Below are 13942 nucleotides of genomic sequence, written 5' to 3' on the forward strand. Positions count from 1 at the left end.
CAGTTGGCTGTGGCTCAGGAGTGAGGGGCACCAACATGGGTGGGGGGGGCAGAGGTTGAAGGTTTTATCATTCACCTGAACAAATTAAAGCTTTAAAGCCAGGTACTGGAAACACAGAGGCCAATCAATACAAATTGCATACTTAGATCCTCCATCAACTTCAAATGAAACTTTTACTTCCTCCCGTCTCTTCGCCTTTTAGCAATGAATAACCCATTCGAATAACCAGTTCCGTGTTTATTGCAGCCTTAACTCAAAAAAACCCACTATAAAAGACTACAAAGCTCAAGCAAATAAGCAATCTTTGCAGCAGATGCTGTATGCATCGAACTTATGAGAAGAAAAACCATTTCAGCAGTACTTTTCGTGAAAACAAACCAGCAAAGTCATTAAGATTACTTCTGTTTAATTGGAGTGGATCAGAAAAACATCTACCTGTATCTCAAAGAATCTGAAACCACATGGAAATAAAAACTGAAAACTTCAACTGATGACATGAGATAATATTCTTGAAACTGGATGCAAGCACATTGTTATGCATGCACTGGATGCATGCTAATTGTTTATTGGCTAAATTATTGTAATTTAGTTAGTATTTTCAACAGCAACCACCAACCAAAAAAACATACAAAGAGCTGTATGTGTTATAAATAGGTTGAAAAGGCTCACACTTCCATGGTTACATATATATAATTATTCTAATAATCTCTTTTGCACTTTTCTATACAAAGGCATATCTTTTCTATGTTCCTGAATAGTTGAATCTTCCTTTGATCTGAAAATCCCTGTGTTAATTAGGATTCAGCAGAGTAGAGAATGTCACAATTATGCAGACTAGAGTTGTAATTTCCATTACAATAATTTTTATGCTCTGGAACTGCTCCAGAACCCCTAGGTTCTCTCCCTCCCGTTGCTGCACCTTAGTTCCAGCTGCCCAAGGCTTATACCTAAGCACTCCCAGGTTGAAACACAACAAGTGGTGTTTTATAAGCTGTGGGAAGGGATGGTAATTGCTATGTGCATTAAACACATCCAGTTGATTCCCCCACTGCAGCAGGTGAAAGTTACTGTTCTGGCAGTTCAAATCTGCACTAAAGAAAAGACCAGCCAGCAAAAGGGGGTTAAAATGAAAAGATACCAAATACTTTTCCAGAGCAAAAATTAAATAGATCCATTCACTGGGACAAGAGCACCCGTCTTCATTTTCCCAGCTGATCAGGCATTGTCTTGCATTGTGATTACTGACCTTACATGTACTCCCAGTAGCCAGGGACAAGAATTTCAAGAATGACCGTGATGTTGGATTCCCCATGTTTTGAGTGTTTAACAAGACAAATCTTAAGTGGCTCCTATTTTAATGGGCAAGGAAGCCTCCTAAAGCTCTCTCAAGCTATGTGAACTGAAGTATACAAAACCAGGGTTTGGTTAAAAACCAAACCAAACAAAAAAACCTTAGACATATTGCCCTGAATTACTAACTTCTAGTTGAGAGCCTATTTTGTAATATTTAATGGCCTGCTTTATACATTCCTTGTGCTAGAAATAAACTGGCCCTGAAAAACCTTTGGGAAAAGTGAATGGCAACTGGAAAAAGATTTCAAAGAAATCTAGGAAGACAAAATGTTAAAATGATCAGTAGCCCTCTACTTAGGGGTACAACACTACTTATACTTACTACACAATTCTGAATGAACAGAAAAGCAACTAGAAAATTATGCCTCACACACACAATTAAACATTTACCTCCTTAAAGGACCTGCTTCATCTTTATGCTACCAGGCAGAGCAAATACCATTATTATGCAATTTTACTGAAATAATAAAAAAGGCATTTATCTTGCCTGTCTTTACAAGACACATCTCCTGATCTCAGAATAATGGGCTGTTCCTCACTTCCATCTGTGTTCTCAAGTGTGTTACAATTCTCAGGACTGCAACATACCTTACAAAGGCCTTTTTGGAGGACTATATCGATATTATAAACAGGAGCTAAACAAAAGCACTGACACCAAGATGTGAAACAACCAAGAAGGGGATTGGAATTAAGAAGGACTGGAAGAAAATCATCACAGCATGCCATTATCCCAGGATGCCTTATCATTAGGCTAATTTAAATGAATATATCCTGCCGTAGGACCAAGTAGGATCCTTTTATACTCTGTATGTTAACACTCCCAATGTACAGAGATAGGTTGTGGGGCTTTTGACTCCTGAAATTAACTCTTAAGATTTGGTCTGTAAACCTTTGATCACAGAAAGGCTGTGATACCTCCTAATCCTTTGAGGACTACATTCCTCATGCAAGCAGAAATGCAACTTTTTAAATTGCTGGGCTTATCTCTGATCAGGAATATTTTAATGGTTTGAGACAGGCACCCTTTGACTAAGCAATCAATTAGGAAAACCAACATGCTTCACATAATGAAAATGTGGGAGCTGTTTGGTGTAGGCATGCAAGGCGCTGGCATGCAGGCAAAAAGGCTCTAAATCAAATACCCCTTTGAGCAAAAAGAAGTTTGATGCAGAATTTCAATTTGACAAAAGCTATAGAAAAAACAGAAAACGTAGCCTGAGAACACCCACAAATCCCAACACCTGGGCCAAAAGAGCTGTAAAAGCCAAAGTAACCCCTGATACTTTTCACTGAGACCATGACTCAGATTTGGGTTTCAATTACATTAACGCCGCACCTCATTTGTCGTAGGCTGAAGTTCTGCCACTCCACTCATGCTTTTTCACCCCAGCTGAAAAATCCTGTCAAATGTTTGTTAAAGGACTTCACAGCTCAAAGACTATCTAAAGAAAGGCTGGAAGACAGAGATTCATCATCAGATTTCTACCGGGCTTTAACCTTTTTAACAGTTCTCTACTTTTCAAGGCTAATTCCTGCAGAACCCTTTAAGGTTTTTCATATGCAAGGGCTGGTTTTTTGTCAGGGAAAAGCCACTGGAGTCAGTGGAGCTGACCGAATGCACTGCAGCCTAGAAGAGGAGGAAAAAGATCAGGTTCTACATTATATAATGAATTCTATGCAACAAGCTGCAGCAGACAAAACTCTTGGGCTTGAGGTGATATCTTTTTTTAGACCAACTAAACTGTAGCAAAAAAAAAAAAAAATCTTTTTTTGCAAGCTTTCAGGTCCAAACACCCTTTTGTCAGGGAGAGGAGAGTTCAAAGACTATAAAAGTTCTCCTAGGTAGAAAAGAAACTTCATCTTGCACAGGGCAGGTAAAGGATGGTGAAGTTCCCCTGGGTTTCAAAGTCCATTTGTAAAAAAGTTGCTCTGTGAATATGCAGATTAGGCTGCTGAGACGCATCAGATATTGCCACAAACCCCGAAGTTTTGTCCGTCTCTGCTTTTTAGGTCAACATGGCTACAAGCTATAAACCCATGCAACAAGTTTGCACTCAGCTGAAAATCTGTTGTCAATTTATATTTAATCCATCTTTAAAGTAAATGCTATTTAAAGTCCCAAGAAATACAAAGAACCATCATCCCAGCCTCTCCCAACTAATGATCTATACAAATGACAAATCTAGAGCAATATCCCATTTGACAATGAAAAGAATGGCCTGGGTTTTTTTTTAATTTTTAAACACAGCTTAACTATTTAAATTAAATTCACAGTTGCAGAAAATATTTTGCATACAAAAAGCTTAAACAGAGGTATCCAAACTTCTAATATCTAGGCCTGCACCAGCAATTTTTAGCGCCTGAAGGGTGTATCTAATTTACATATGGATTCTCGTTAATCACAAATTAATGCACTGAGCCATGATATACTCAATTTATGCCTTTCCTTGATAGATGAACTCAAACAAGCAAATTGCGCTCACCAGCAACAAACCTAAAATTTATCAGTTTTGTTCTCACAGCTATTTGCCAAGAATAGACTGACCAAAGCTGCGTTTCAAGGCTTCACTGGTCACAATTTTATGCTTTCTTTAAAAAAATTCCTACTAAATGCAAATGAAAAATCAGAAGTACCAACTTGCTTGGTGCAATGATGTATTGCCCTACAGGCGGTGCTTTCTGCACAGTATGACAGAGATACAACTTGATGTGTTTTTACCTTTTATTATTCAATTACATTTATTATGCAATTATATTTAATTGCATACATATTTCCACGTTTGTGAAACTATATACACATTTTTAAAATTAATGCGTAAAACCTTTAACCAGAAAAATAAATGCATTTATTAACTTGAACATTTACCAGTCCAACTTGTCTAAAACACATATCTGATGGGACTGCTTAAATAACAGAACTGATAAGAAAACTCAGAAGAACAGTACTGCTAAAAACAAAATCTCTATCGCAATCAGAATTTCGGGTGTTAAAGAAACATATACGTGTTACTTAAAGTACACCACGGGCCTATATAGCATTTAATATGAGGGAATATTACTCATTCCCAACAAATGAAAATAAAATTGCAAGAATTCAAAATAAACCAGAGAATGTGCCAGACTTCAGGACCAAGCTTCCAAAGTGATTGTGGACTGAGATCAAAAGATATAAATACAAAGAAAAAAGAGGTCTCATATTTTAAGGGCAAAGCCCATGATTATAAGAGTCTGGTCCAAAGTTTTAAGAATAAACCTGAGATAAAAACTTTGTTTTGTATTTTGTAAATTAAAGATCTGTGTAAGCTAGCAATGTAATTATCTCGATGGGGTTTTTTTTTTAAAAAAAAAGAGAGACAAAGACAAAGTGACAGGTTAAAAAAAAAAAATCACTTCTTGTTCAAGTATTTTAAAAGGTCATTTAAAAATATCCCCAAATTCATAACTGTATAAACTTGATCATCCCTGCCAACACTACTCTTTAAGACAGATTTCACTGTGCAACACGCGTTGTTTAGGCTTAGGTCCGTGTGGGTAAGAAGAGAATATTCAAACTCAATACAGCTACCTTCTGGGATTTCAAACTGTAATTTTGTGTCTTTACAGAGTGCTTTAAAAATTACTGAGATTTCAATGAAAGTGACAGTTCACTATATACCAGGAGAATCACTGATGAATGAGCACTTCTACTTTTGCAATACTATTTACCTTATTTTACATATGTTCCATTTTAGTAATTCTGGGGCAAAAAGTATTGTACACAAGCTGCAAGCAAAAAACGGGGACAAAATACCTGAAAATCTATGAAGACAAAATCAGAAAGAGCCAGATGTTAATACAAAAAGAAAAAACACCAAGAAAAATGGCAGACAGATAGAAAACAAGCATGTACCTGACTTTAATACTGGCAGTTCAGCAAAATTAACTGTTTGTAATAACTGGGTGATATGACACCCCAAATTACTGCCCTATCTTACACTGAAAGGCTAGGCATGTAGGAAGTGATCTTCACACAAGGATAGGGGATGAAATAAGTTTTGAAAATAGGGGACAGGATACTTGTCACTAGCATACGACTGAAAACTGAATTGGAGAATGGAGATCAGAAAGGACTTAAAGAAAATGACCGACCCTCATTGTGAACAGCTGCTTCTGATGTTTTACTTATATTCCAAGAAGGATTGGGATGAAAATCAAAGCATCTACACACTGATGTCTTGGCTGGCAGAAGAGCTGAGAGCACTCATTAAAAATAATTTCCAAAGTGCATATGATGGAGTCATATGAGACAAGTGCCATTGCAGAAGGAATGGAGAAAGCTTTTAGAAGTGAACAGAAAAGCTCCTGAAAAACTGTAACATTTGTATCTACGGAGCAATTTTGAGCCATTAGGAAGGCCAAAAGTCCAGGAAACTCAAAATGATAATTAACAGATTCTGTTTAGAATTTCTCACAGAAACACTGCAAGTAAGCCTGGTTTCTTTATTTGCTCTTAAGAATAAAAAGGCTGAGGAATAAACCTGAGACTGCCCCATTTAGCAAAATCTAATGATTCATACGGCATAAAAATCAGGCCATGCACAACATTAATTAGAAGTAAAATTCAAGTCGATGAAAAGACTAATTTCTCTTGACACAAGTGATGTCATTACTTGTTATTCACTGGATGATGAAACCTGTTCTACAAAACAAAACGATGACAAATATTTTCATTTAAAAAACCCATCCTTTTCATTAAAGGAAATAATACAAGCACCCCAACTGTACGTTAAGCTTTCTACAAAAAGATTACCATCATCATTAGCAGCAAATATGGGGGGAGAGAAGGGGGGACAGGGAGGAAAACAAGAGAGATGAATTTAGATATCCCTCTATACTTGGCAAAACCTGAATAGCTTCCTATTTTTTAATCTGTATTATGAATTTCCATTTCACTTGTAAATTATTAGCTTCCACAGAGGAAATAGGACTGCTATACATAGGACAAAAATAAGGACGAAACATGTAAAGAACAGAACAAAGAGCAGATCTTCAAGCCTGAAAGATGAAAGAGCCAAAAGGAGATGTTGACTACTGCTGCAGAATCTTCACATTCAAAGAGGCACAAAGAAAAAGTTGACATTTCAGACAATCTATTAAAACTGCATTACTTCAAGCTACGTGTTTGTCTGCATTTCACAGTGTTATAATTATGCACTTGTCTTTTCCTTTCTTTTGGGTATTAGTCTGATGCTGTTTACAATTTGGACGACTCCAAGAACCACTCATCTGTAGTTGATGCTTATTATCATCCCAAGATTTTTTGTCACGTTATGATATCGATTGACCAGTGTGAGAGTGCTTACTAGATACGTGGTAAATAATGTTAGGTGAACGATGGTTTGTTCACAAAAACGTATGCTCAGCTACCAGTGTGGGAGCATCTTCCTCTACATCAAAGCAGTTACTTCACAATAGACTGCAACCTGTTTTCTTCCACTGTCAGACCAAGCCCGAGAAGCTTTCTCCCCCCACAAAACACATCTACACTTCTGCTCCTTCCAATGGTTTTACCCTCCAATATATGCATGTCTGCTTGACAGACAACAGGACTGCGGTGAGATGAACCGGGATGTTTCTAGTTTTCATACCAGTTGTGGGAAAACCCCCCCCCAAAACCCCCTGATAAATCAGTGCAGGTGCATGCCTCTGTGCCCATCTTTGTCAATGTTATCAGTACAGATCAACACCCATGCCAATAGCTAGAATAGGTTGTTCCATGCACTAAAGTAGATTCATTCCAGTCACTGATCCAAATAAGATGGAACAAAACTGCATTTCTTAATATAGGCACCAAGAGAACACAAAACCTTGAACTCAGGTGTCGATAAACGTACAAATGAATGATTAGTTTATAAGAAGTGTTTCCATTCTCTTTATAACCACTTAAGTCTTATCTTTACCAAATTCTAATATCTAAAGGCATTTAGCTTCAGAATCTGCAGGGTGCTGCCAGGACCCAGGCTCTGCAGATGCTGGGACTGAGAGTGACAGGGCTCCCAGCTACATGTGCAAATTACAGCTTGATAGAAACCAGCTATAAAGTTAGTACATGTTATGGAGGTCTAACTCTATAGCTGGTTGAAGCTTTTTACTGCATGATAGCTATTTTGTACATAAAGCTTGTTTCAAGATAATTGTGCAATTAACCAGTTGAGTGATACCTGCAATGCGTACAGGAGGCCTAAGAAATACCAGGCTATAAAACTGGCGTTTGGGCTATTACACTGTTGAGGAAGGTTGGCTAACTGTTGGTTTACCCCGGCAGTTGAGATATCAGGGATGCCTCCACAACTACTCCGTAGCTGTGCATATATGGGAGAATCAAGAGGAGCGGGGGGAATCATCAGACCTGGAATCTGTTTCTCACCTTAGGCGAGTAAAGCACTACTTAGCTAACCACCCAAACTCCATACCACTATTTTCTCAGGCATTTCCTGAGAAAATGAACTGATTGGCAAGGTTTTCTTGTTCCAAAGTGGTTGCCTTACTGTGAATGCACATGTAAAAAACAACACACTGAGGACTTATTGGGATTGGATCCTTAAGTGGGCAGAGAATCCTCAGCTCCTACTGGTTACAATCGCTGCTGAGAGCTGAAAAATGTGGAGTACCAGGACAATAATCACCAAACTCTACATTAACACTGACTGTTTCACTGCTAACCTCAAGTGCTGTCCCTAAGTATTATGGTAACAACTCTGATTAAAGCAATTTAAGGAACTGAATTTTGTCACACTTTGCACTTGAAGCTCAAGGCTTTGTTTTTTTTTCTTACCAACTTAAAAGAGGCTACAATAGTCTCATATAGGCAGAAGCAATATTACAACTACAGCAACAACAAATTTAACTATTTGCAAGGTGTAGCTTAAAAGCAAAAAGCCTTAAAAATGTCAGTTCAAATCTATAGTGTCAACTGTCTTTCACAGGAAGTTAGGGCAGGGGCGGGCAATTATTTTGGGTGGAGGGCCGCTTACTGAGTTTTGGCAAGCCATCGGGGGTGACATGACAGGCAGCCAGGGCAGATAAATATTTTCTAAATTTTTTAGGGGCCCTGCGGGCCAGATAGAACAACGTGGTGGGCTGCATTTTGCCCACCCCTGTGTTAGGGGAAACAATTATTCGAAAATAAAACACGTGCATTCAGCACTAACACATCTACAAGAAACATCTGGGGAATCCAAAAATAGTAAAAGACTGCTCATCTCTTCTCTCTCTACACAAAGTTGCGGTAGCAGACCTGAAGCACAACTGGTGTTCTTGTGTTCAGTTGCCAGATTTCAGGCAACAACAGCCTAATGGCATCATAGGCTGCTTGCAGAAAAAAGCTTTAGATAGAAGCGCCAAAAAAGCTCTGCTGAAGCACCCAATCTATACAGATGCTGTGGAGCTGGGCTGAACTAATGCGCTTCCTCTTCTAGTAAACCGCTGGTTTTCTTTTTTCTTTCCATGCCATATTATGTAAACCTATGCACCCATTCACAGAAACACTTTTCCATCCCCTACTATATAGTACTTCAAGATGATTACTCCACATCCGCAAGTAGACCTTAGTTAAGAGAATCAACGCCCTGCCTTTCCATTATGTCTACCAGATATAGTCTTCATATAATGAATTGTAATGGTTCTTGAGTGCTTCCTAGGTTTCTTAGCATAGAAATACCTTGGGATATAGGGATACTGCTACTATATCCTTTGCTTTACTTGGCACCGAAGGAATCAGATTACACAAAGCACTGATTAAAGAGCATTTTGATCTTTCAATCATGCTAAAAGCTTCCTTCCCTCCCTCCCCCACACCTTTAGACGGCAACTGATGTGGCAATGAAACTGAAGTCTTCCAGAAACAGTGGTTATTCTAAAATTTTAGATTAAACTTAGGAGCTTGTCATGTACTATTAGGCCTCCATTTCAACGGGCTTGTAGTAGCCATTGCTGCTAGTGTCAACAGAATAAGCAGTGTTCTCTTGTTGGAAGACTTGGCTCAAGGAAGGCGGTATGGTGTTCAGATGTGCTTAACTCACAAAGTTAAGGTATTTGGCCCATATTTCTCTCAGACCCATCTTGCAAATAAAAGGCCTGAGAGGGAGAGTGCATTTATGAGGGGAAAGATTCAAATTATTTTTAATAAAAGTAAACTTGAACCAACTTCTCACTATCTGAATGGCTAGAAGGCAGACACAGTTAGGGGTTAGCTGCACTGCTAACAGATGCTCAGCTTCACACAAGAGATATGTTAAGTCTGTGACACAGCATATCTTTATGCTCAGTAAAAGAGCAACTATTAACAAGCTAGTGGCTTCCTAAAAGGACAGTCCATTTTTAAAAACAGTCGTAGCACTGTGCCTTTAATCAGGAAGACGATGCCAAGCAACAGAGCCTTCATGCTGCTAACATGCATAATTCTCTTTACTCCAGAGAGTTAGGGCAATTTCAGTGCAGTCCTTTAAATCCCATCGGTGCCAGTATAAACGGGTCAATGCACCTGTTTAGTGTATTTTTCCATTAGTGACGGCCATGTTCTTTTGGCGAGAAAGATAAAGATAGTTTGAGAGCACTACTATTGCCAACTAGTGCACTGTAATGGTTGGAGACTGTTGGGATTCACTGAGGGAGGTTGCAAAACAGCTTTGCAACATGACAAAGTTCCAGTGAAACAAGGGTGCAGCTTTCCCTGTTTTTTTTCCAAAGTAACTGCAGTTCTTCTTTCAAGGAACAGGAGAAAATGTTTTGCAGAACCATTTATCTGTAATTGAACCATGCAGAACTGCTGGCTACAAAGGTCTGTTTACAGATGAGCTCCGTTTCAATTCCCTGCCTTGCTCTTCTATTTGCATTTTAGTACTGGCAACTGAATGTAATCTTGTAGTTCCAAATATGAGGAAGTTAACTGGCCAGAACGCTTTTTATCAAGCCCCATGCCATATATTCCCTTCCAGAAAGAGGATTCTAGAGCAAAAATATAAAGGGTTATGGAGCCTACCTTATCAGCCAACAGGAGGGAGGGCTGGGAGAAGAGAGAACATAAGTTATTTGAAAGTGATTTTGGTTGAAAAAAGCAGGACAATCCCCACTTCCCCCAGTGCTTTCCTGTTTTAAGCTTAAATGTAGTTTCTATCAGCTCTACATGTTCTTTCAGTTTGCTGTATGTTCTTTCAGTGCACATTCCCCTTTTGTCCCATGCTATCACTAGACAAGAGTGAAAGATGCACCGAACTAACGAGTGGTACCATCTCTTTACCCCAGACATAAGAATCTTGGGGCACAAAACAGCAGGCAAATCACATGGTGACAACTGTGCATAACTGAGCAGGCCATATATAGAAAAAGACATATGGATGAGTGAGAAAAAGTTGCCAATCTTGGAGCTACATCATTTCTAGGAGCTGTGTCATATGTTCGCAGATTTTTTTTAATCAGAGAAATCTGCTTTAACTTTCCCAAGATTAATCCAGGCTACGTGCCCATGGCTTTACTACGTCACCTGAAGAATCCCTTGAGCAAAGACGACTCCTTCGTTGGTCTGATTTTTAGTTGATCCCAATCAGCTGGTAAATGCTTTGCAGTATAATTACACAGAAATGGTCCAATGGCTACCTTACCCACCTGAGTCCTCGCAAAACCAGAGTGTTACAACTCCCTTGACAGAATGACATTTTCACTCTGGACACTGCTCAGTCACCAATAAGGTAAGTCCTTCTGTCATATGCCAATGAGGGCTTATTTGGCAGCTTGATCATTCTCAACCTCTAAACTGACATCCTGCTTGCACTGATGAGGTAGTCAGTCTGGCAGCAGACTATATCTTTATATACAGGCAAGAAACTAGGGGAAATAAAAGTTGGAAAAGCAAAGACAGGACCACCAGAAATAATGGAAGCACCAGGCAGGGGAAGAAGAGAAACCTGATGGGAGAAAAAGTGATTGTTCTTCAATGGAAGAGGCCATTTAGCTAAACAAAGAACAGTATATACCAGATCCATACCTGCAGCTCAGCTGTCTAAAAGACAGAGCAAAGGAAGAAATGTATTCACTAAAGTAACTTAACATTGCAAATGTGTTGTCTGGTTAAAAGGTAAGACGTGGAACCTAAAAAAATCTACAAAAACACAAAACAAAATGAGGGCTCAGTTGCCAATATATTTTTATAAAAAAGAAAAAAAACCTTTGGGAAAGAACTGCACGATGACTGAGAACAAATCAATGCTATGAGCATGTTGTTACATATTTAATGTAAAGCAGTCATTTAGACCTATGAAATTCTGTTTATTCTTTGCTGAAGCCTGGAAGAAGCCTTGTAAATGAAATGACTTGCTTTTTGAACCAGCTCAGACATAATTTCCACTTATTTGTAGGAAATACAGTTTTTGTGGCTTTGGTCAATATAAGAGACCAAAACTAGCATTTTGTATTTCAGAATTTTAGAAGTGTTGTAAGAAAGTATTATGTTGAATGGGACCTTAACGTCATTATTGTAACAAGTTTGCTTATTTGCTTTTTAAGAGGATGTTTGGCCATTTGTTTATCTAACAAAGGTCAACAGAACATGCAGGAAAAATATGAATGAAGAATATCATTTTTGCCTCTTCCAAATACTTTTAGCAACGCAATGAAAAGAAGCAATTCAGTGTTACGAAATAGTGTTTATATGCTCTCCTATGGATCTGTTTTGAATACTCCTGACTAAATAAAAGCATAATAGAAGTAAAACAATCCAAGAGAGTTGACATGATAAAAGTACCTTAGCACGCCTCGATTTTGTTCATGACTGATTGAAAATATAATCCTTTATCATGGAAAAGCTGAGAGGCTGGCTACGGCTCTATCTTCATTATTGTGCAGTACAAGCTTGCAATCTGCATTTTTCAATAATGAATCCCCAAAGTATTAATTTCTTGCAAAGATGTTGTTTACCTCTCCCTTATGGCACGCATTTATGCTATTCTGGGCTCCCATGTCAGAAGACGTTGTTACCTGAAGGCTTTTTGTGAGGCTCACATTTGCTATGCTGGCAATGCTCTGGAAAACAGGATCAGTTAACTAAGTAGTGTCAGAATGTAGAAGTGAAAGTCAATTAAAAATTAATCCAAGTACAAACTGCTTATGAGAGATTCTTTTTTTGAAAAAAAGAGTAAAAAGAAAGCTACAGTTAGCCTAGTAAATGTTATCTTATGATTATTTATGAAATGAGATGTGCAATACATACCTAATTGGTATTTCATGGATTTGGGGGATGGAAGTTTTAAGAGTTTACTACAGGGTGGAGGGAGGAGAAGTGCTATCAGCTACTAAGTGCATAACCTTGCCCTGCAGTAAGTAACAGCTAAATTTTGATAACTCTTTCATTAATGGCTAAGTTATGGTGATTCAGTTTTAACTTACTGCAGGGTAAAAGCCTGCCCATAGGTAGCTGCACAGAGTTGCTTGCATGTAATAAAACCCTGCCATCTTTTTGCCTTGTGGTAATTTGTTCTTATGATCATATCCTTTAATTACTAACTAAAGACTGATGCTTACTATTGCTTACAATAATTTCAACTGGTGACAGAATATATATATTTTTCATGAAGGATAGTTATGGTTGGTGTAATAAAAAAGCAAGATCATTTTTAATTAACAGGATACTAGCTTATTGATTTTTAAGGTTATGGACAAACTGAACACTAGGGAGATTTGTGAGGTTAAACAAAGATTCTTTTAGAATATATGTTAACATTTTTTGTCCAAGATGTATCTTTACACTTAGCTAGTTAAAAAAGCAAATCATATAAAAAAAAAAAGCAAATCATGCAAATCTGCAACAGGCTTTAGCCATAGAGATTGTAAAATAGTCATCTGTTATCAGCAGACAGGAATCTAATAATTTTGTATTAGTCATAAGCTAGTTGTTTTATTAACTGCACACAAAAATAAATCCACTGACTCAATAGTCATCTTTAAATCACAATGCGATAATTCCAATAAACCTACTCACAGCAAAAAGAAAACTCTCTTAATTTCCTTTTGTAACAATGATCCAGAAAGAGGGTTAGGACAGGGAGGGAACACTATTCTGAGTTCTTTTATGCCCTAGAACCAGACATTAAATCATTGCCAATACTCAAGTAGCTTTCAGACTCAGCCTAAGAGAGCAATACAGGGTTGATGCACTCAAGCAGGAATTCTGAAAGCTTTTTGATGCTTTACTAGCATTTGATCCGTTTAAACTCAGACCAACAGGAGTACTTTAGGAGGAGGACAGAAAGGAGAGAAATGGTCTTGCCACTGGCCAGGTGTCAAATTTCCTTGCTGGCATTCCACACAGACAGAAAGAGGCGTAGGCTGTAATGAGATGCACTGATCAACATCTGAGCTTTAGAAGATGAGCATTTAATAATGGTACTTCCAGTGGACGTGCTGAAATTAAGTACCCAAAATACAGGGCTCTCCGGTCATGAACCAACACCATGTCTTTAAGGGGTTGGATGGATTCTTTAGCTATGCATATGTAACTTCCAACAAAGGCAAGTGACTTCATGGTCAGGCTCCTATGGTTCTCTTAATGTCATGCTTC

At 38.2% G+C, this 13942-nt stretch overlaps 1 protein-coding gene across 8 annotated transcripts in view; it reads right to left on the minus strand.

Annotated features, from left to right (window-relative positions):
- SFSWAP (splicing factor SWAP homolog) overlaps nt 1-13942 on the minus strand; it is a 116927-nt gene that overhangs the window by 26481 nt on the left and 76504 nt on the right. For 6 of the 8 annotated variants that reach the window (XM_019507065.1, XM_019507062.1, XM_019507067.1 and 3 more), the window contains exon 14: nt 10373-10396. The exons of the other annotated variants lie outside the window; for them this stretch is intronic. In XM_019507065.1, coding sequence (XP_019362610.1) covers nt 10373-10396 — 24 coding nt within the window. The remainder of the gene's footprint in view (nt 1-10372; nt 10397-13942) is intronic. 8 annotated transcript variants of the gene reach the window in all.

This window comes from Gavialis gangeticus, unplaced genomic scaffold, assembly GCF_001723915.1.
Source record: "Gavialis gangeticus isolate Ggan-Ray unplaced genomic scaffold, GavGan_comp1, whole genome shotgun sequence".
Lineage (NCBI taxonomy): Eukaryota > Metazoa > Chordata > Crocodylia > Gavialidae > Gavialis > Gavialis gangeticus.